General features: G+C 37.9%; 2 protein-coding genes and 1 long non-coding RNA gene across 3 annotated transcripts in view; 1 reads left to right on the top strand and 2 right to left on the bottom strand.

Annotated features, from left to right (window-relative positions):
• Nucleotides 1-1,658, top strand: part of LOC137092701 (uncharacterized) — a 73,052-nt gene extending 71,394 nt beyond the window's left edge. Inside the window, exon 4 of the long non-coding RNA XR_010908327.1 lies at nucleotides 1,448-1,658. This is a non-coding gene — a long non-coding RNA (uncharacterized lncRNA). The remainder of the gene's footprint in view (nucleotides 1-1,447) is intronic.
• The window catches only part of col23a1a (collagen type XXIII alpha 1 chain a), a 186,401-nt gene extending 170,104 nt beyond the window's left edge, over nucleotides 1-16,297 (bottom strand). The window contains exons 1-2 of the mRNA XM_067457099.1: nucleotides 15,798-16,297; nucleotides 15,074-15,143 (exon numbers count right to left, since the gene is read on the bottom strand). Of these exons, the coding sequence (XP_067313200.1) occupies nucleotides 15,074-15,143; nucleotides 15,798-16,070 (343 nt within the window). The 5' untranslated portion in view covers nucleotides 16,071-16,297. The remainder of the gene's footprint in view (nucleotides 1-15,073; nucleotides 15,144-15,797) is intronic.
• A 639-nt stretch (nucleotides 16,298-16,936) lies between these two features.
• clk4a (CDC-like kinase 4a) lies at nucleotides 16,937-23,527 on the bottom strand. The gene is made up of 13 exons (XM_067457095.1): nucleotides 23,382-23,527; nucleotides 22,823-22,986; nucleotides 21,884-22,118; nucleotides 21,222-21,312; nucleotides 20,847-20,913; nucleotides 19,560-19,676; nucleotides 19,274-19,440; nucleotides 19,090-19,184; nucleotides 18,284-18,413; nucleotides 18,084-18,166; nucleotides 17,906-17,985; nucleotides 17,518-17,608; nucleotides 16,937-17,429 (listed from the first exon to the last, which is right to left on the bottom strand). Exons 2-13 carry the CDS (start codon nucleotides 22,984-22,986, stop codon nucleotides 17,283-17,285), a joined length of 1,467 nt encoding a protein of 488 aa, XP_067313196.1. The 5' UTR covers nucleotides 23,382-23,527; the 3' UTR covers nucleotides 16,937-17,282.
• Between the last annotated feature and the right edge of the window lie 567 nt (nucleotides 23,528-24,094).

Here is a 24,094-nt window from a genome sequence, read left to right as displayed (position 1 = left end):
ATACAGATGTGGGTTAAAGCAAATAACATTTGATTACTTCTGCACTACCAAACAGCAGGCATCACAAGGTTAAATGTAATAATTAATGCATTTTCTTCTTCAGTGGTTTACCACAACGTTTGCTGCCAAACGTACACTTAAGATCTAAACCTTACAGTCTGGGGGACTCTGGGACCGCAAATACTCTGGGATATTGGCTGACTGCATACTATAGAAATTGTGTGGTTACGAGATATGTTCAGCCAATACACAAAGAGAGCTATGGGCAACATCTGGAAAGCCGTAGGCCTATAGGGTAGTTGGGACCTGCTGTTTTGAATTTTTTTCACATTTGACAAAATCAACCTGGAAGAGCAAAAAGCATCTTTGAATATCATGAGATTGGGACAGGGTACTAAACTCGATGAACTAAAATAACTTTAACTGAAATAAAAATGAATAAAACTATACTTAAACTGGAAAATATAACAATAAAAATACAAAATATGAATAGTATCTATAAAAGTATCTTAATGATACTAAAATAACACTGGTTTGGGATTGAGATGTGGTTAATGTTTTATTTATTTGGTTGGCCATACCTAGTCTCACATAGCCAGACCTTTAGACTGACGGCAGAAGGTCTGGATTCTATCACAGCTTTCATTGGTCGAGGACCGTCCAAAAGACGTTTGACTGACATGTAAAACAACCAGTCACAGTTTGTTTTGTTCCACGTCATGTTTAGGGACGTGAAAAAGTAAAGTCAATGTCCCTGCAATAACAGACCGGCTTGCATCTATACATTTTTTATTCAAGATCGTTGTGCAAGTTTACTGTAACAGTGGAGCTGTGAACTTCACATACTTCTGAAAATCCAGCCTTTAGTTGATCCTGATAAGCTCATTGTCGCAGTTGTAAACAGCATTAGTTTCTAGGTGGACCGTAAACAAACGCAACACACTCGACTTGCGTACATCCTGTTGAATTCACCCAATCAGATGACGACTTCGAAACTCCTGAAGTGTTTTCAGATGAATGTGCAATATGCATCAGACGTTCAGCCAACGGTCTGTGGGCATGATGGCTGAGGCTGAGACTATAGGCAGGCCATACCTGCAGAACCTGATTTCACCGAGTGCAACATGTTCCTTGATCCACATTTTTGTTGATCCTGGACCAACATTCCAAATCAACCAAGAAAATTTGAGGGACAAGGGGGCGACCTACGGCACTGAATGGAGTGAATGTGTTTTTGCATAGCTCTCCACGAGTGTTTAGTATTTTCTGTTAATATACCTTGTAGCCGCCTAATATCACAAGTTGCTAAAACTGAACATCCTGAACCATGCCGACCAAGCACAAATTTGAGGGACATGTTTAGAATTTATGTCAAGTTTAATTTTATAAACAGGGTTAGGTGCTTCTACGTCAGTCTTATTCACCTATCTTTTCCCTTTGATTTTAGAGATAAATTATGGATAGGATTTGGGGTGTGCAGAAGTGTGTGGACCCTCCTGATGTCGAAAATAACATCACACGGACAGTGCAGGGACCGTCGCAGGATGCGGACAGCCGAAGTATACTTTGGGCTTAAACCTCTGACCCTACGCGTGATCTATAGGATGTAGGAGTAGTCCAAACTAATACGGCTGGGCAACAAACAAGTGCCTCTTCTCTTAAATCCTCTGACATTTCTCTTTAAAAATGTATATAAATAAATAAAACTTTACTTTTATGATGGATAGATGTGTTTTTTGGGCTTGTACCATGAAAGTACCATTCACTCCCATTATTAAAGAAAAGGCTGAAAAAGAAAGGCATATATACCTAGGATGGCTTGAGGGTGAGTAACTTATGGGATCATTTACATTTTTTGATTAACTTACTTAAAATGTAATTATTAGATTATTTAATAAACATATTTTCTTCCCTTTTTGTGTAATACTTTGTTAGCATTACCAAGTGTAACTTAAGACCATTAATGCTCATTCCAGGCTCATTTAAGAACCTTTAAGACAATCCACAAAGAAACAGCAGGGTCTAATCACAATAATTGCTCATTGAAGCCAGTCGTTGGTATTAAAACACATTTAAATGGATTTTTGGCTCAATATCAGCAAAAAGGATTTTAGCAATGTTGTTTTGATTAAACGCTCCCCTACTGCATTTCATATATCTCTCTCATTAGCTCGCTCTCGTTTCAAACCTATTTGCTTTTAGTGTCGTTTAGTCTGATTTATATCACACATTTGAGAACAATACAACACAAATGATGAGGTTATACATAGCCTTTTAATGCACGCTTTAACATCTGACTCCATTAAAGCATTCATTGGATCTGTTTGGGCTACTGAACATGATTTACTTGTGTCTGTTGTGTTGAGAAAAGGCAAATTATTGGCAACCCCCGTAAGCATGAAGCCACGCGCTGTAAACTCGAAGTAAATTCAGCTAGCCCAGTTTTTACAGAGGTAATAAAAGAGATTATACATCCCAAAGTATTTCCTCAATTCCCACAGACTAAATAAAACGTGGAATCCACAGAGGATGTGAACCTATAACCCTGCTTTAGAAAGAGAGAGAGAAGCAAAACAATATATTTTACACACTGAACAGGTAAGCACTGAGCTTGTTTTAATACCTGCTGTCCTGTTCAATTGTCTATTCCAATGGGAAGAGTTTCACAGAGCTCAATGGTTACAACACACATCTGGATCTATGAAGTACGTGACTGCACTGAGGTGAACTTTCAACCAAGTAATCAACTGCTTTTCCTCTGTTTAAATAAACGACAATATTTCAGTTTACCGTCGCTTTGACGTAGTTTAACCTCTTTCTGAGAAATGATCAACCTGCCATTAGTAAACTTTACAATCTTTAAAGGTAGGGTAGGTAATTCTTGAAGAGTCTAGCAATAGAGACCAAGCTTTGAAAGCATAAGATCCCACCATCCCTTCAGATCGTCTCCAAAGCTACGCCTCCTTCAAAACATGAACGCATACAGCAAACACCTCACGTCTCAAAGAACATATTACAACAATAATGAACATAAACCTCTTAAAGAGCACTGACCTTTACCATCTGACTGCACAAACTGTTCCGAGTGTAACGTCACAGGTTTCAATCTCTTCCAAATTACTTATGGCAATTTAAAAAAACAACCAAAAAACTGGGTTCATAAAGGAACTGCATGGGGTTTGATAGTTGATAAAAAGCTAATAATTAATTAGAAAGGTGTACTTTGAGTAAATATTTAAATTCAAAATGGGTGGCCTCCAAAAAAGTTTGCAAATCCCTGACTTGACAGGTAAGTGCTAATTAGAGACAGAACTCAGTTCCTCTGTACCACAAAATAAATCTTTAGCTTAAAAGTTCGCTTTTATGTATTTTTCCTTTTTACTTTCTCTCTACGTGCTATCTGAGAATGAAGAAAATCCCACACACACGTATACGTGCTTGCAGACTCAACACACACATTTACACATTGAGAAGAAAGACAAGCGCTAACTTTTTTTAAACAGGTGCTGAAAGATTCTCACTCAGGCAGACGTCCAAGGTCGGCCCACGCTACTACAACCTGAAAGTTATAAAAGTGCTGCTGATGCCAAATAGGATTTTAGAGGTTACGCTGAACGTTTACAACAGAGTTCTTTACTTGACTGTGGTTAGGGAATGACAGGATAGATCAATACTTAATAGTAAAGGGCCTTAAATGTGGTTGGGTGTTCTGTTAGTCTTTAAAGTGCATATCAAGGGAGCACAAATGGCTTGAATGATTTCAGGAACGAAAGAAGGGGAAAAAACACTGTAAACAGTGTCTATGTTTATCTTTAAATAATTAGAAAGATCTAATAATACTATTTATCTCCAGGCTGTACTACTGGATCTTAAATATAATCTTAAATACTGTAAGGTTGGATGGTTTGAATGATACAGACAGATGTGACTTCCACAGTAACATTCCAGCTCAGTTTGGGATTTGACATTTAAACACAAATATTTAAACAGATAAGAAATGGGGAACACAACCAAATTTGTTCATTTTCTGAAGAAAATATGAGTTGCGTTTTCCATGTGTACATTTTTTATCCTGATTCTAGGATGTTGTGGGTGGTTTCCAGGGTGTTGTTATGCAAAAAGACAAAGGTTTTAATAATATTTTCAGGTCCCTGCATCCATATAAGAGGCTGTTCACACAGAACATGTTTTTTAACATTGAGGGGGACAAGACGACAAGTCCCCCCCAATAATTAGAAATGGCCAAATTGTCCCCCCCAATATTTAAAATTCTTGCTCTCCTGCACTCCATTACGTAGCGCTCTGTATGTTAGGATAACAAAAAGATCTAAAAGTTACATTTTAGTCTGGTCTGCCTCAGGTCTAACAGTGCTCCTCAATGGCAAATGATTGAGATGGCCAATCAAATCAAAGTAGGCAGGGTTTACGTTCTCTTTACACAGATGAGTGGGTCATTCTATCGCTTAATGTGGAAAGAGTCCATGCTCTTATTATACAATCATTGAACATCGTTGATTTTAATGAAGGAAAAAAAACCTGTAACCTTCAACACGGTTCACAAAAAATCTATCACCAGACCACTAAGGTTTGGATGTTATCAGCAGATCTATGTATTTATTCACTAACGAGAAAAATCTCGAGACTAACAATATATTTGACTCAAATTAAATCAAATATTATTTACAAATAGTCCCAAAATGATTATTTCCCAACTAGAATTAGACTTAGAACGTCGCTCACTATTCTGTTTCTTTACGCTTTATAAAAAATAAATACAAAAAATAGGTCCAACCCAATGTTCAAGACATGGTTACGGCCTTGATGTAACTATGCATAACTGATTGTTATTACTATAGTAACTACATGTAAAATGTGCAACAGGAACACTGTAAAATAAAGTATTACCAGCATGCTTATTTAAAGGGGGGTGAAACACTCAGTTTCAGTCAATCTCATGTCAATCTTGAGTACCTATAGAGTAGTATTGCATCCTTCATATCTCCGAAAAGTCTTTAGTTTTATTATATTTATAAAGAAATATGGGCTGTACCGAGTCTTTCCGGAAAAAAACGAGCGCCTGGAGGCGTATTGTGTGGGCGGAGCTAAAGAATGACGAGCGCAAAGCGGTGACGTCCTCAAGCGTGGAGAAACTCATGGCTATCGATCTCAGCTAATAGATATATGATCCAGAATCAGATCCGGAGGGTGAAATAAATTGAACAGGAGAAACAGCAACAGCAGGACGTCCGTCTCTGTGGTATGTACTGTATTTAGTGGTCTGTCAACATATGTGTGTCTTTACTCGCAGTTTATGAAGACATGATTCAGTTTATGGACTATTGTATGCGACTAAACCTTAGCAGTAGCAAGCAAAGCGGTTTTGCACGTCAGACTAGTGTAACGTTATACATAGAACAACAATGGAGTCCGTTAGCGCATTTGAATGACGAAGCACGCGATCGTGTCGTTTACTGATGTCAAATGCAGCGCTGCCTTCCCGGAATGCTGTGCTGAAGCGTTGAAGTCGCTCGGCGTCACCCATAGGAATAAAGTGGAGCGCGGCGTGACAGAAGTGTTCACGGACGAGTGGATCTGCAGCTGAGCGAGTGTTTATGGGCGTGCATTTCCTCTCTCGCTCTAGTCACGCGCGCGCGCACCCTACCGGGAGAAGAGCCCGTACGGCCCATACAAGGACCTTCCACTCTATTAACGTCAAGCCGAGCCATACTCGAAAAAAACTCTCCGAAACTTGTGAGAAACCGGAAGGAGTATTTTTGACACAGAAATACTCCATCAAACGTCCAACATTAGTTTTTGAAACTTTGTCTATGTTTAGGATGGGAATCCAAGTCTTTAACAGTGTAAAAAAGCTCAGTATGCATGAAACTGCCCCCCCCCCCCCTTAAAATATTTAAAATATTTTTCATATATCTTGAAGATCAAGTGCGTGTTGGTATTACGCAAGCAGTTCGGCTTTCCCAGTCTGGAAACAGAATTGCGTTGAGTATTAAATTCATTCGGGTTGGGATCCGTATGGGGCCAAATGCCAAACAGCTGCAGGGATTGGAATTTAAATGCAGAGTAAATTAAGTTCTGATATTTTAAACAGGATTTCTTAGTAGTGCGAAAACAGCTCTCCGCGATTTAGACCGGGAGAGACAGGTGTGTGTGTGTGTGATTGTTGGATAAGAGCAAAATCAGAAACATGCACCTGAAGTCTGGTGGCATGTTTTATGCGTTTCGTTCATTAAAAAAAAGAGTGATAAGTTCTAACGTTTTCAATGTTTCCTTCACGCAGTAACCACGAACCAGCGCTTGGACCTTTCATATCAACATCAGGGACCTTTAGGATAACATTATTGTTACAGTGTGAACATATTGAATTTCAAATTAAAAGACATCTTACCCTACTTTATGTTTGTTTTCATTGTTACGGTCTATCAAACATACATTTCCTTCTCCATTAATTGTTTTAAATGTACATTGGACAAATATCAAGTGGCTTTTGGACAAATCACTTAACTAAAGATTAACTTGAGAAAGATAGTAATTACTGACTTTGAATAAATGAAGCACACAAACAAGTATGACAGTATGACAATTAAGTCAAAACCTAAAACTGACAATTATTTGTCATAATCACAATTTCTATTTCTTAGGGGCCATTTTCAACTTAAAACTGAAAACTCTGTATGGGCTTTGGCCATTTACGCGAGAATGGCATTTTGGCTACAAAAGCACAAATTTGTTAAAACGGTGACGTCGTGCATTCTTTTTCCATGTTTAGTATATTACCCACTACTGGTCTGGCAGCATAAGAATTTCCGCAGATCAGTGTGAACGGGGAGACATTGTCATCTGTATGTGAAAAATGCAAAGGCACTTTTCAGTTTTTAGTACATTGTTGTCATGTAAACGTACCCTTAGACCCTTAAGGTCCAGATTTACTAAACGGCAAATTAGAGAGAAAACACAATTCCATAAAAGCACAGATGGGAGTGGACAGTTCTGCGCATGATCTACTGACGACATCTAAATTAAAAGAATACAAACGCAGCTGGATCATCTCCATAATGACGAACACAATCTACCAGTAAGTTTCTGGTTTAAGACGTACTTATTTGGGCAGTAAATAATGGCGCAAACACCAGTAAATTTACGAACGCAAACCTTTGTAAATCACCTTGCGTGATTCATTTAAATACTCTCATCAATTGTGCAGGAAAGGGAAACTCCTACAAGCTCAGCCGCAAAAATAACTCTGTCCACGCCTTTTCAGCGCGCTAATTTATATCTGCGGGTCTTCAGTAAATCCTGACAATAGTTTTTTAATGCCAGAAGAGGGTTTGCGCGCGCAAGCTGTTAGTAAATCTGGCCCTCTTCAACCCTGCTCCTAGGGACTCACTGTCCTGCAGGGTTTAGCTTCAACCGTAATCAAACACACCTGAACCAGCTAATCAAGGTCTACAGGACTGCCTGAAAAATCACAGGCAGGTGAGCTGAAGCTGGTTGGAAATAAACTTTGCAGGAGAGCGGGCCTCCAGGCGCAGGGTTGATGGCCTATGTCTTAGATAATTCATCGTCAGCCAAATGTCCTAATCGTGACAGCCCAATAAGTGCACATTGCAGTAACATGCGGCTGAATACAGATGCAGAACTGATGGTCTCTAGATCTAGTTCAAGGTGGGAGTTCAAGGAGAATCCATTGTGTGAAGGTGGTAAGCCTCTCAAACCAACTGATGCACACAAGCGTAAAGTGTTAACCGTTTTTCACGCTCTCCCTCGTTAAATTTAATGGCAACTTTCCATGTCACCTGTAACTCTCAATAATGAAACTTAACACAATATAATCACTTCCATTCCCTTACCCGCGCCTCTCGTTCCCAGTAACACCTTGGAATTTTGTGACCTACAGTAAGAGCGCTGTCAGACTCCACACGGGGGAATGTAATTCTGGAATGCGGCCCACACGTGGTCACACATCTGATCAAACTAAAATCATTTCAACAATTATTTAAAATGCTATTTGTGAAACCTATCAATGTGTGCTTTAATCAACCATTTCATAGTAGATATAGCTAAGCTACACAGTCAAATACCTCAACAGAGTGGTGTTTGAAATTTAAATTAATTTTCCATGCTGTCTTTGTTGGGTCTTAAAAAGAGAGATGATACATGCATAAATACATTCACCCCATTATCAGCAATGAACTCCAGGGACATTAAAGGTCATCGTGCACATGAGGGTTAGCAAGACTTTCTATTTTAGTTAATACTGCAAGCTATGCTGAGAGATGTCACACTGCAAATCTCCTCCATACCAAAGACAAATTACACACAACGTCTTGTACAGTACAAGCCTAAGGGCAAGAATGGCCAGATGTATTGAGATAATATTACTTCACTATTATTGGTTCAGTCCAAATGACAGTTACAGGCAACACAACATCACATGCAATTTTATCTTAATCAATCAGTCCAAAAAACAAGAAAAAATAAATGTGCGTTTGTTCATTTTTAAAAGACAAAAACTAATTTACACAAGGTAAAAAGTTACCATGTGACCCTTTAAAAAATACTGTTTTGTGAAACCAATGTAGTCGCATGTAAAAAAATAAGTCTGCTTGTTCTTTTGGATGTTACCACAAAAAGCACAATGTTTTACAATATATTTACGCTCTTCTGAATGTCGCTCATTTTATTACTCATCTTACAGTTTAAGCTCTACATTATTTACATTTTTGGATATTGCTTTTAAGTGGAAATATGTCACATTAAAGAGGTGAAATGCATTTAAAACAGAGCTTCATGTTGTTTTAAAACCATAAATCTAAGCGCACCACCTGCCCCTGTGAACCGATAGCCAGAAATGTTTTATAAGCGGTCAGGGTCACTACGGTTGAAGTATTCTGACTCTATTTAAGACCACCGCTTTACACCAACAGACTCGTGGGCTGTTTATTTTTCAGAGGAAAGAATGCACAGAGTGCGGTTTTGCAAAGCAAACTTTAATAAGATGCCTGTTGAGAGACAAGTGAAGGTGAACACTGAGGCAGGCTATGGAGATTGGTCTGGTTGGGGGCCCCGTCATGCCACCCATACAGAGATGGAGACCCTTCTGACTGACAGTGCATCCCAAAACACAAGTGCTCTATATAATCAATATCATCGCTAATATTACACCATAACAGATGGTTTAACATTAAATTGTCAACTGGTGGTATATGGATGGATGGATGAATGGATAGATGGATGGATGGATGGATGGATGGATGGATGGATGGATGGATGGATGGATGGATGGATGGATGGATGGATGGATGGATGGATGGATGGATGGGTGGATGGATGGATGGATGGATGGATGGATGGATGGATGGATGGATGGATGGGCTAATGGGCTGACGGACATACGGATAGATAGATAGATAGATAGATAGATAGATATATAGATAGATAGATAGATAGATAGATAGATAGATAGATAGATAGATAGATAGATAGATAGATAGATAGATAGATAGATAGATAGATAGATAGATAGAGTGTGTATGTGTACAAGAGAAGCAAAGTCCTAATTCCTAGTCGCATGCCCCATGTCTTTTGCACAGCCGTGGGCAGCGTATCTAATTGCACCACTTCCTAGTGAGATATTACACATATGCACATGCCCCGGCCGGATATTTTAAGCCGGACCTTTTGGAGGGATGAAAGTAAATACAGTGCTGAGTCCATCAGATCCCACTGCCACACCCAAACCCTCTCTGATTTCCGAGCGCTTCTAAAAACCCATCCAGATTAAGCCTTTACGACACCTTTTGTATGTTAATACCACTTACAGTCATTAACAAGTCAGAGATCAATTATTCACTGGTGTTTAATATTGTAATCTCTAGCAGGCGTGCAAGTAGAATGGAATTTGAAACGCTATATCTTACTGTTGTTTCAAATGATCCAATAGCTGTGCCTTTGAAGTGCCTGATAAAACGGTGACTGTGGGCATAAAGTCTGGTACAAGCTGCAGGTTATCCTGGCCACAATGTCCGTCCACTTAAGATGCAGTCACACTAGACTTTGAGCATGCGAATCAGGTCACTAAACTTGAACTTTTCAATGCAACGAAATGCAAAAAGTCTACGCATGAGCTTGCGTTTCCATTCTTACATGCAAATAAATGGACATCAGTGAAGTACAAGGTCTAGTGTAATCACATTTTTTTGAATTTTTTTTTATTTTTTTTATCAAAATGCCAAACATAAATGACCTTTCTGACATGTCATTTAAGGGCTGGTATATGGAATGGTCCAGATGCAACATCAAAACCCGGAAGACTAATTTTCAACTGGTTTCCTCAAGATTTTCCTATGGCTTTTTCAGTTCATGAGTTAAACAAGGTCTGTGGTGTACATAACTTGACAATACTGGAACATCTTGCTCATCAACATAAATTACCCAAACCCATATCGAAAACACACATTTTTAAGCTGTTATTGTTTTAAGTATATAACTAGTTTAGAATGTTTGGAGTGAGAGTGTGTGCAGTTTACGTTATAGAACAATATGTTAAAGTATTGTCAAGTTATGTGTACCATTTATTTAACTCATAAATTAAAAATACCTAATAACCCATAGGAAAATTTGAGGGAACAAGTGGTGCATTAGTCTTCTGGTGTCATGACAAATCGGGTCTCCCCTGTCAGTTTACCCTAAGTTTACAAATAAGATTCATTTAAAACACGCATAACTTACTGCATTGAATAACATTAGTGCGTAATAAAATCAATTTATTACACTTGATTAACTGTTAATTAATAAATACAAATATTAATAGCCTATTAAGTGAATAATTGAGCATGAATTTGTTTTTTTATAACTGAAATATTTCGAACACTTAATTTAACAGAAAATTACATTAAAGATGATTGAGAATATATGTAGGGTGCAAATGTGTTTAAACTAATATCAGGCTAATCGCTTATCTGTATGCTATGCTATAATATAAACTAACTAATACAGACATAAACGGCTATTATAATGTGGTTGAAACAGCATCATAACATGATTTTGTAGGAATTGTAATCAGGCGCTAAAAAGAGTTAACCTGATAAGCCAGACCCACATCGAGATGTTGGGTCTGGGAACTCACAGTGGACAGGGCTCAATCCAAGGGGTGGGATAAACAGTTGTCTTTCAAATTCTCACCATTTTCTGCTCCCCCAGAGCAATGAAGAAGGTCTTTGTTCTTTTCTCAAAGAAAAGCTTAACTGCAAGTTTTCCAGAGTTGCGGCAAAGACCTCTGTTCTTTGTTTTCAAGTAGCACACAGAACCGTCGGAACTCTGCCGTTGTTGTTAAGCCCCGCCCACCGACTCTATACACGATGTGATTGGCCTGACCAGAGTTTGGTTTTTCCAGCTCACAAGCCAACGGAGAATTGCTAGACAACCCTGGCTGCAAATTAGATTAGCTTCCGCTAGGGTGAGTCTAGATTTCTAGGCTAAAAGAGAGGACCATTTAATAGCATTTTGTAACCAATGGGATTGCTTGGGGTCTTAAAGGAGACACAATTTTGAGGGGGACCCAATTTGTCACTACGCCGGGTTCTTAGTCATACCTGCACCACTCGATTGGGAATAGACAATAATAGACAGCGATAAAATCTTCTTAAAAATCTAATTTTCACTGCACAGGGAATGACTGTACAGAAAACGGAATAAATAGTAACCAGTTTCTGTCGTAAAATGTCTCTTAAGTTGTTCAAACATAAATGCCTCAAATTATTTTTATCTGAGACTAGTCAAACCTGGACTACATTCATGCACTTTGCAGATGCTTTGATCCAAAGCAACTTACATTGCATTCAATGCACATATTGGATCAATTCAAGCTTTCCCTGGAAATTGAATCCATGGGCTTGGCGTTTCTGATGCAATGCGGTACTCTTTGAGATAAACGCTATACACAACAAATTGGACACAGATAATCCCAGTCCATTTACACAAAGAATTAGTGTGTTTAAATGAGTCAGTTAATCAGAAATTATTCAAATTAAATGGGCAGTAAACCAAACGAAGAGACCCCTGGCTTCAGTCAATCACTACAAAACACACACCAAACCTACAGCTCAGATGTTTCCTGAATAGACTTGAGCATGTGTCATGGTGACGACTTTCAAAAAGGTGATGAAAGACAATAAATCCTTAGGGCAATGAATCTGGGAAAGGAGAGATGTGTCCCTGACCTTGTCCAACCTTTCCAAGCACTATAGAGAACGAAGAAGAGCACGCAAGCCTGAAAAATGAGACAGAGTTAAAGACCTCTCATGCTTTCATTTGAGAGTTACATCTCATTGTCAAACAGGGCCCTGTGTTTGGTGGAGATGGGCGATAACAGACGGGGAAACGTTTAGCATGCAAGGACAACCATTTCAGTCGACGGGTAATTAGGGAGACCTCACTCTGCCGTGGAAATGAATAGAGGAAGAAGAAATGAAAGATGCTATGTGGTTAAGGAAGAAAAGACATGACAGAGACCTCCTGCAAAGCATTTATAGTTCAGGTAAACTTTAGAGAGGAGAAAAAAATGAAGCACTGCAGTAAAAATTTTAAATCATTTTTAAGGGTGTTTAATAAAAGTAAAACTATGTTTAAAAAATGTTAAATTAGAAAAATGTCTTTCTTCTCTAAATTACAACAGACTGAGATTTGACTATTTTACACAAAACATTTAAATTATTAAAATGTTTAATGAAAAATGTTTAATAATTTAATGAAATTTACCATATATTTCACAAAACATTTACTTTTTTTTTTTTAAATAAAAAAATTAAAAGTATGGGCTGTAAAAGGCGTTTCCAATCAATAATAAGGGCAAAACGCCATTAAAAAAAATAATAAAACAATAAAATAAAGTATGGGTTGAATTATTAAAATATTTAATGAAAAAATTGTAATAATTATATATTTTTTTATTATATAAAGGCTTTCACAATCAGTAATAATAGAAAAAGGCCAAAATTGTAGACTGCGATTCATCATGTATTTCACAGAACATCTTAATTTTTTTTTTTAAATAAAAGTTTTAAAGTTATGGGCTGTAAAAGGCATTTACAGACAATAATAAGAGCAAAAAGCCATTAAAATAATAATAATAATAATAATTAAAAAAAAACAATAAATGAAAGTATAGGTTGACTTATAGCAGACTGAGATTATATATTTTATGAAATATTTTAATTCTTTTAATCAAGTAATAATGATAATAATAATCAAAATAATAAAGTATGGGTTGAAAATGCCCATCCTTTAGAGGGTGCTGTAAGTTGTTTTTTCCCCTCAGATTTCATTCTGTTTCGCACACATGAAAAGAAGCAATTTTTTCATACGCTTATGGTGCTTTCACATCTTTTTTTAAAGCTGGGAGGCATCATTAACTGCAACTGCATGGGGGATAATGGAATAAATAAATGATATCCTCTCTTCAGTGTCATCCCGAGCAGCTCCTGTAGGGGGCGATGCACTATAGCCTGCCCAGTGGCGAGACCTTTGAGCTCATGTCTGTTGTGAGGACAGAAATACTTCTCCCTCTGATCCTGCCTGCCAGGACCGCTCAACACGCTTCAGGTTTCAGGTGGCAACCATTGCTTCTAAAATGAAAGGGTCTCACCTTACAGTTCGGTGCCTCTGTTGGGCCTTCTGCGGCACTACCCACACAAACAAACAGAAATACACACTCACACAGACACATGCTTGGGGCCCCTTCACACACACACACACACACACACACACACACACACACACACACACACACACACACACACACTTACGCTCAGAACCTATAAACAGATGCTTATGACCTCCCTCTTGTCCTGCGACATCGATATCTCCCCTCAGATGTGAACCCGCATACATTTATGGAAACACTGGATTTTATAAGCTCTGCGACTCGATGTAAAGAGTGATTGTGAAAAAGAAAAAGACTGACAGCAATTCCTCCAGGCTTCTCAATGCACCAAAACTCAAGTTACCACCAACCCCATGTTTAACAACCGCATTTTGCGACAGAGGAGCCCAAAAAAAGCTCACCGCAACCAACTCATCAATACACAACAGCTCCGCGTTTTCTCCTTCCCTCTGTACTTAACATCACAATTAGAAATGCACTGTATAAAATGCTCTGATATATAATCATGACTATTTGCGTGCCAAACGCATTCAACGTTTTACGGCTGGTTCCACGCCCTGACTCCATGCTATACGTAAGAAATAATATACAGTCCACAATATCATAAAACAAACTCCAAAAGGTTGATCAGTACCCTACTGAAAACTGTTTCTGCACTGCAAATCAAGGATGAGGACTCGCGGCGGAATTGATAAGGAAAGACCAACAACATCTCGATGAAATTCAGATATGGTAATGAGCGTTTTGTTTTCAACACACATTGTAAGCAGTAGACCTATCACAACAGACTTGGCTGTCTGACCAATCAGAGCAGAGGAAGCTTTCAGAAAGGAGGGGTTTAGATTGAATCTTTGAACAAACCGTTTTCAAACTCTTTGAGAAATTTGGATGCATGTAAACCTGTTGTAGGAGACCTCCAGAACTAAATAATGAACCTTTAAAATAGCGTCATTTGGGCACTTTAAATAAATGGAGATTAAATATTTGAAGGAAAAAAAAAGTGTAAAGGACATTTTAAAAGTGTAAAAAACGTTTTGATCAATGTAAAGGTTCCATGGATGCTAAAGGTTCTTCATGGAAACACCGATGCCCATAAAGAACCTTTATTTTTAACAGTGTAGGTAATCAATTGTCTTTATAATTTAGTATCATTGTACAATGTTTTGGTTGCAAATGCTTTAGTGCGAATCTCAAAGAGTTGCCAAAACCTGCACCACTGTTTCAGGTACTACAATCTTTCCATCTGCCACCGATCTACCCTCCACCGCTTTTCAATCACTGTTCAGGAACAAGCCATTGATAAATTTAGCACAATTTCTATCAGGTTTCATCACCCCAGACTGATGTTCCGTGCTTTGGAACGGCACTGTCAGAGCAGATTGATGGACGTACCTGGAGGACAGTTGCAGTCTTGTGTCACGTCTCTCGCCACACGCAACTTCGGCATTGCTTCATTCAACCTCTGTGAAATACAAGCAATTATTACAATTTTGAGTAACATTTTAAGAATCAGCCATTAATAAATTCCATATTGACAGAGTGGTAATCTAAATAGCCTATTGAAAAGACCCATTCAGTGTCAGTGGTGGTCATGGTACTACTTGTTGGTTTTTGTAAAAAAATAAATATATATTAATTATATGTTGAAGTTAAATGTGGAGTATGCTTTTGTTAATGGAAATAATTATGACTTTATTTTTAATAATTATCATTAGCTGTGATTAAATTAGTCTGATTAAATTTACAATCAACATACATTACACTAGACACATGAAAGAGAATAAACGAATACAGCAGAATATATATGGGTCTATATATTTTATACAAAGAATTTACCATTAAAATAAACACATTGATGTTTCACATTTCACTTGCATGTTGTTGCACATGCAGAATTGCAGAATTATAAACCGTAATTTCAGATAGCCTAGTTATAGGCTATCTATAATAGTCCTGGTAGATAGACCGACCCTGATCAACTAAAAAGTAATAGCCTATTAATAATAGGCTAACTTGCTTTAAATAATTATAGCTAGCTGCGATTTAAATTGAATTGGACAAAATCATCAACAGAAACACGTGCAACAGTAAAAGAAGGATTTTGGATGATGCTTGCCTGTTGTAAGAGTGTTTCCATGGATTCCCGCAGTTCCTGTGAAACCGAGCCGTCCACGGATGATTCTTGACAGATGTCAGTCATCTTTATCTCGAGCGCGCGCAGCCTGCTCTCCATCTGATGCGTTTTAAAAGTCATGAGAAAACACACCGCTATTGAACTCAGCGATATCACCAAACACACTATGGTTGGAAAAGACACCAAATAGCGCAGATAAAAAGGTTTCGCGGCATTCTGTTTGCTTTCTGTATTTCTTTCCGCAGATGGATCCATTCTGAAGAAGTGTCCGATTAGTTTCCGATAGTTAGATCACTTGAGTATCGATCAGTTCTTGATCGATGAGATGTGGCTGTCAGACTGAGCAGCGCTGAACGGCACACGGGCTTTGAACAAGCTCGGCTGTGTTTCAAAACCTACTAAGCAGACTTCCTAGTGAGCTGCGTTTTTGGCCATCGTAGACGCGTGCCGCTTCACCAATTCACAAATGGCTAAAGAGCTTGCGCGTGCCTTTGACGCATAGGAATGCTATATAGGTAGTGTGCTCATTAGGTATTCAGACACATGCAGCTCCCTGACATTCAGCGTAGTGTGTGTAACAAGGTGCTGGAATTACCAGAGACCGTCCAGAAGCAGCTGTATAATACAATACTATTTCGAGAAGCGACTTTTAAAAACAATTTTATACCATTTTCGGGTGGATTCTGTACCTAGTTCTCTGCAATCTGGAAGTTATTCAAACTTTCCACCATCTATAAACTTTTTTCTGCAATGTGTTTGTGATGTGCCTATATGTAAATCTATAATGGACATATTGATAGATCGATGGGATGTTTTCTACCAATGACTATTAAAAAAGTGGTTAGCACCTCCTCGGGAAATGCGATTTCTGTAACTTTTGTGCCTAGTAAAATGTTTGAATTTTTTTTATATATATATATAAATTTAAAAAAGCACTACTCCCATCCATGTTTTGACTGTCCTAATGTAGGTCAGAGCTACTGAAGCCTCTTTTCCCCATTCATTTACTCACTTATAAATGCCTAGACTTAAAAGTACAACTTGAAATGTGACGATTTAGAGTTGCGATCTACCGCCACCTATTGACCACATGAGAACATTACACCCCATAAGACAAACGATTCAGATCAGTAACTGCTTTTATTTAACAATCATGTCAAACAAAACAACTGAAAAGACATTTACAAATATCACCAGGTTCATATTGATAATGCTAACAAATCTATGACAATTATACTACACACCTAAAACCCAGCCCCTTTACAGTAGCACATTATTCTCAAGTCATGTGATGCAGTTACAAATCAGTGGAGAACTCAAGAGCAAGAGGTCACATAACCTAAACTGAAAAGCAAGCACAATAAATATGAACAATGAGAAGAGAGCAGTGTATGATCCATACAGAGGACTGATACAGTCAACTGAAACAGCCTCTCTCAGAGAGGAACTACAGCAAAAAGAGAAAAGTTATTTCTTGATCTTCTTGATACAGTCAAAAAAAGGGTGTTTGATGGCTTCGTCCAGGGTAATCCTCTTTGTGACATCATATTCAAGCATCCTCTCTATGAGATCAAATAGCTGCTCGTGTTCAGAGCTACTGGAGACCAAGTATTGCTGCAAGAAACAAATTATTAAAAGTCAGTAGCAATCCAAAAGTCTTGATTTATAAAAACTTTTTAAAAACAATTAATTATAAACTCACTCTCAGGGGCTTGCACTGCTTCCTGACATAGCGTCCCGAGGAGCTGCGAACGTCCCAGTCCAGTTTATCATGACGAACATACCTGCTCTTCCTGTGTAATGAAAAAAAAATATAGCCATTTTGATACAACAAAAGCAGCATGTGGTGGTATCAAATCTAATAAAACTTCTGCAAGCATATCAAACTAAGAAATAATTAAGGAATAGCTTTTCAGATACCACAACCAAGATTCAAACCCCTTTTGACAAGAAAATTTAGTAGACAAAATATATTACTTGTTATACTATAGAGAATAACTAGACATATTAAAAAAAAAAAAAAAATCCTGATATTTTCAGAACCCCCTGCAAAATACAGCAATGAAAGAAATCCTTTATTTGAACATTACCTTGTTTTTTGCAGCATGTGGGTAGGTATTGGGCCCAGCACCCGCTCCATCATGGCCAGATGCTCTTTACTGTCGTGTGTCTAAAAAATGTTAAAGACCACAAACTACTTAATAAGAGCTGAATCAACAAGTCACGTGTACCCATAATTAACATAATTGAAACTCAAATGACAATAACCTGAAACAGAGTCGATCCCAGATAATACTCAATAAGAATGCATCCCACACTCCAGACATCACAGGAATGACTCCAGCCCAGATCTGTATCAAACACACAGATATCTCAGTTAGAACTCAAAATACATGCAATCACGGTAAATGTACTATCAACCTTTCTGAGAATGTATGAATAAAAACAATGCATCCAAAACCACTTACCCAAAATAACCTCTGGAGCTCGGTAATGTCGTGTGGACACCACAGATGTATGATGCTCGTGTTCGTATGTTGCATTCCCAAAATCAACTACTTTCACATCAGGATTCTTCAGAGTTCTCTCATCCCTCCTCTGCAATTCAAAACAACACTATTAATTAATGCACAATAAATAATGGCCTGAATAGCTGGTCTGAATCATTACAAATGTTTTCAGTAATTGAAATAAAGCTGAAAAAAACTAGGGCTGTACAATATATAGTTTTGGCATCGATATCATTGTGCACATCCACGCTACTCAAGTCGCAGGATGTGCAATGTCAAGTATAGGGATTTGATCTATATGGGCCAGCTGCACCCTGGCTCAGAATGCATGAGATTCCTAGATTTGCTCATTTTAACCATCATAGAGTGAAAGTTTATCATTTGAAATTTGAAAGTTCAGACTTTGTGTCCTCTTTGCCTTGCGATGTATTTTTCCCTGCGTGAGAACGAGAGCGCCATGGCTTGTCAGATATATCAACAGTAACTTAAGGGGGAGGGTGTGTTTGCAAACGGTCTTTTGAGCTTAAACGGACACGTTCCTGCAAAATGAGTATCCTCGTAATTTGTGTGTTGTAATTTATTTTTATAATCGCAATATAATAATATAATCGTTTGGATTATACATGCATTTTAGTTTGAGACTAAGCTTAAGTCTTGTTTAGTGTGAAATAAAAATAATTTATTATTACAATATTTATCTAAACTATAATAGTATGTCATACAAAAAAAACGCTGGTCTGAATGGGATCAGTGCCTATCCTTACCATTTTTGAGTTGTACTTGATGTCATACTCTGAATTAACAAAGAGGATGTTCTCTGGTTTCAGGTCCGTGTGTGTCAGCTTATTCTTATGAAGAACTGAAACAAAGAATAAAAAAAAATAAGATTAAATCACTGTTTTGTCCAAAACACAAAAAAGATTAAATCAAACATGATCCGTGACTTACATCTGACTGCTCTGATGATCTGATAGGCCATGTGCCTGATCTGGTTGATAGAGAAGGGCTGAAAGCTATTTTCCTTCAGAAAATCATACGTGCTCAAGCCCAACAGCTCAAAGGCAATGCAGACGTGCCCGTGGTGATCAAACCAGTCATACATCCGCACACAAGCACTAGAAAAAGGGAAAAGTGGATGTGAAATAAAACATTACTAAAATGTCGTATGGACATCTTTAGACCTAAGATTAAATTACTGATGATCTCCTTTTCATCTGCTTTCACAGGCACTTACTATCGTCTGTCACAGTCAAGTGAGTTCATTTGCTCCAGCACTTCAACCTCAGACAGAGCTGCATCACGATAGCGATCAATGTTTTTAATGATCTTCAGCGCGATGCGAGCTCCTCCCCTGCAATAGCAACGTAAAGTAATATTAACACAAACAATTAATCCATGCATGCATTTCTTTTCTTTTGTAATTCTTAATTAAAATTTCATAACTTGAATTTCCAGTAAAACAATGTGTGCCAGACTTCTCAATCAGGGAGTCTGCTTAAACCCAAGGTTCACACCAAGGACAAAATTACAGAATAATTTTTTTTCAGCGGATGATAAAAACAATGACAATCAAAAACCACCGGACATTAAAGCGTTTGAGCGTTGTAAGTGGCAGACGACAAATCTGCAGCGCATCTTTAGAAGAAACAAACTATATCGCCTGCTGGTGTGGATCATCATCATAGGTGTGAATGGGCCATCAACTGAAAGCTTTGGCCTCATAACATTTTTTTATATTTGTTTATAATTCAAATTAGACCCCATTGACATCCATTATATGAGCAATGGTTGGAGTTGCTTTCAAACACACCTACATCTTGGATGCAGATAAACAGTCTCATTTTGTGGTGAACTATTCATTTAAAGGAAGCATTTGTATCTAGATAATTTTGCTATCATACAAGTTCTCTCGCTCTCACTCAGGGTACAGCTGCTCTTACCTGCACGAATGCAGTAATGGACAGCTGTCTTTCCTCATTAGCCTGGTATTTAGATTTCATGTGATTTCTCATTGGAGATATGATAACTATAATTAATTTTATCAAAAGTAACTACATTTTGCAAAATCCATTTGCAAGTAATTCCAAATGTCACAAGAGAGTCAATGACATTATGTGATTAAATACAATCAACTTATTAACCCGCTCCACAGCGCCACCCAGTGGGTTTAATTATACAGTTTTAGAGGGATTGATCATGGATTCAGGATCAGCAAAACAACGTGGTAAAACCTGTATAGTATTTTTATTTTTCGAATATTAATTACAGAATATTAGAATATTCGTGTACACCCCTAAACCTATATAATATTTTGAAAATAAAGACTTTTACCCTCAGTAGGGTTATTTTCATACAATTTGGTTTAAGTCACAATACAGAGAGGGAAAAAAAGATCTGACAATTTCCAGTTTATAGCAACTTTAAGTATCAGTTTTAAGACTTGATTATAAACAATATGGGTCAGGTGTAAAACACAAATGCAATGAATTTGAACCTGCTAAGATGTGGCATGAATACTTACTTTGTATGATCAATGCACTCCACCACTTTGCCAAAAGCTCCCTCTCCAAGTGTGCACACAATCTCATCTACGGGTTTAAAGAACGACGGTTAGAAACATATAAAAATGACACAATAGCATCAAACACTTTCAAAAGATTTTCGCTGCGTTTTGGAACACTCAAATTAGAAAAGCAATGCATAAATAATCCACAAACATAAGACAATACTAGACTGGTGATACACACATCAGGATAAGTCTAATTGATCTGTCACAACTGCATTTATCAGGACCCCAAAATTAGCTTGTAAAATTAGTCTGACCCCAAAACAGAAAATAAGCAGTGAAAGAAATGAAAAGATACAGAAGAGATACAGAAAAGTGTGTATTCTATACATCTTGCTCTCAGCATGTCTCCACTGTGATAGATCAGGTGCCCCTCCTCATCATCCTCAATACTCCTGGATCTTTTCCTGCGATGGCTCCTCTGTGGTTTCGGAACACCGCCATCATCATCATCACCATCATCATTAACCCATGAGAATCGAGGGGGACCAGAACGCGCCATTCATTCATTCACGAGTGGGGGGGAAGTGATTCGGCCCATTCAGATACCCGCAGCAGCCAGGCCCGGCCACAGGGAGCAGCCAACGCAAATTCAGCCCACGAGATACACACAGGGCCCACCACATCGTGTGTGTTACAGAAGAAAAACAATGGCAACATATTTTCAGATGAGATACTTTCTCAGACCATTAAGTAGACAATTACAACAATTCATCATTGAAAAACATTGAGAGTTGTATTCCTCCTTCATGAATGAGGTGCCTTAAAAACATTTTATGTGCTGTGGATATCAAACTAACATTATATCTTGAGTAAGAACCCATTCAATCTTATTATATATTATAGTATTAGCATAATCCTTTCATCCAACATTCTTCCTTTCATTCATTCAGACAATATTGTAAATGAGGAACTCCCACAGTCCATATAACAAGAAAAAAAGCACAAAGCAGACAGTTGCCACGACAATGAGAGACAGACAGTGGTCATACCGAGTCAGAGTTATGGTGCGAGCGACGGTGCCGGTGCCTGTGCCGGCTGCTCCGCCTGCTGTTCCCAGAGGATTTGCTGTAATGGTGCCAGTCTCGGTCTCTCTCACGGCATCTGGATCTGTCTCTCTCCTTGTCTTTACAGGCGGCACGGCTGTCGTCCTCATGGTCTCGGAGAACAGCTTGTCTTTCTTTAGTGTCCAGTTTTTCGTTTGAGCACCTTGTCTCAAGGTAATGCCTATTAAGATAATACAAAACAATTCAATGAGTATTGACTGATTCATATTGAGCTGACGATTATAAAGTAGTACTGTCAAATCCATTAATCATGATTAATCCAATCGGACAAAAGTTTGTAAATATGTGTGTGTACAAACTTTTATGTTAGATGTGATTAATCACAATTAATAGATTTGACAGAATTATTACAAAGTCAACACGGCTATTGTTTTTTCAGCTATGCATCTCAATACAATCGAGTAAAAATGTTATACAAGTAAAAAAATGTATACAAGCAAAATGTTTTATGACTTATACAAATCCTTACTTGACAAGGCAAATTTCAAACGTGGCAAATTAAATAACAGATCTAACGTTAAGTAATTAACTTATTTCTAAACAGAGACACTGACAGGTGACTTAAATCATGTCTGAACTGACGGGACTGCCACATTGAGGTCACATCATCAAATGTTTTCCAGGTAGTTTCCAAGAAAACAAACTTGTCAAACTAGTATTACACTCTGCCAATATATGTCCACATAAGGCTCAATGGACCCTAGCCAAAACCCGGACGTCCCTTAAATTAGTAACTTCCTGGAAAAGGTTTTAGACATTCAATATTGGTACAAGACGTCCTCGTGTCATTTGTTGATTTTAAAGAGCTCAAAATAAATACTAAACATACAGGGAGTCTGTTCTGTTTAGTTTTCTGATTCTCACCCTTCGCTGCTCTTGTGGTGATGATGAACATGGTGTTTTTTTCTGTATTTGTTCTCTCTCTCGCTGCTGTGCGAGTCTCGTCTTTGTCTTTTTCTGTTCTCCATTCTTTCCTCCATACTCATCTCTCTCAACCAGGGAGAGCGCATTCTCTGCGACTGTCTCATCTAATAAAACAAACAAAGTAAAAAAGAGTTACTTTTACATTGTAGGCATAAGTTATATCCGTGCACAATGCATTGTAGGCCGCGATTTCACAGAAAGTGGCCCTTTAAATTCTTTGTCCTAAAACACCTCGTGTCAGCGAAGTCTTAGCCAGAAGAAAATGATTTCCATAAAATAATCAAAAAATGGTTCGATAATAATAACAATACTAATTAAAACGCGCAATAAAACGCATTTTGTGATATTCACTGCACACTTAGGATTGACAAAACACACCGTCGGTCAGTAGCAGCGTCGCTTACGTTTCTTGGCTGTAAATATAAATATATTCTTTAAAAAAACTACATCGTATGAGCAAAATAAATATAAAATACTTGTTATAATCGCTTAACGTTACCTGGCTGAAGAAAGTCTCCGAAATAATTGCAATCCTTTGTCGACAAAGGCGAAGTAATTTCCTCTGTCTTCTCTGATGTCGTTGTAGGTTCAAAATGGCGTCCGTCGAGGTGGAACATTCGAGAACCACTCCGTTACATCATCGTATCAAGGGCGTGCGCGCGCGCGCGCTCATGAATAACATGGTCACGCGAGAAAAAAGTGCAGGGTTCTACTGTACACTGGCCTGATTTCGTTACTGTAAACCAGAGCCGTTGAAAACAAACCTTTTTATATGGCTCTGCTGTAAACAAGAGAAACATTACACGCGATGTTGTGCATGTGCCATGCAATTAATGGAAAATAATCAACATGCATAGGCCTATTTTCTTTCAAAATATTTTCATTCTTTCTTTATTTAACTGACGTAGGCTAGTTGTTTCCTCGTCCTTTGTGTTTTCTTCGATATCCTCTATTATAAATAAATACATATTTTATAGCAGGCCTATAAAGTAAGCAAAAATCTTTATAGGCTAGTGAACTGCAATGATGCCACTGCATAATTTAGGCATTTATTATCATTAAAATAATTAGGGGCATCAGTTAAATGTCCTGGCTCCCAACCAAATACAGAATTTAATTTATATCGTATTAAATTTCAAGTAGGCCTATGCTATATTGTGTACGTATTAAGCAACACTCTCCCCTAAAATAAAAGCAAAAATGCCTGTAGTA

The sequence above is a fragment of the Pseudorasbora parva genome, chromosome 11 (assembly GCF_024679245.1).
Source record: "Pseudorasbora parva isolate DD20220531a chromosome 11, ASM2467924v1, whole genome shotgun sequence".
Lineage (NCBI taxonomy): Eukaryota > Metazoa > Chordata > Actinopteri > Cypriniformes > Gobionidae > Pseudorasbora > Pseudorasbora parva.
Note: the sequence above shows the minus strand (reverse complement) of the source record. Positions and strands in the feature narration are given on the sequence as shown.

Bases quoted from the DNA above. Each gene is read 5' to 3' on its own strand.
- clk4a (XM_067457095.1), bottom strand. From the start codon at position 22,986: ATGAGACAGTCGCAGAGAATGCGCTCTCCCTGGTTGAGAGAGATGAGT. The intron at 21,313-21,883 runs GTATGACCACTG...CCGAAACCACAG, and splicing joins CGCACCATAACTCTGACTCG to AGGAGCCATCGCAGGAAAAG. The intron at 17,430-17,517 runs GTGAGTTTATAA...TGTTTCTTGCAG, and splicing joins AGCAGTGCAAGCCCCTGAGA to CAATACTTGGTCTCCAGTAG.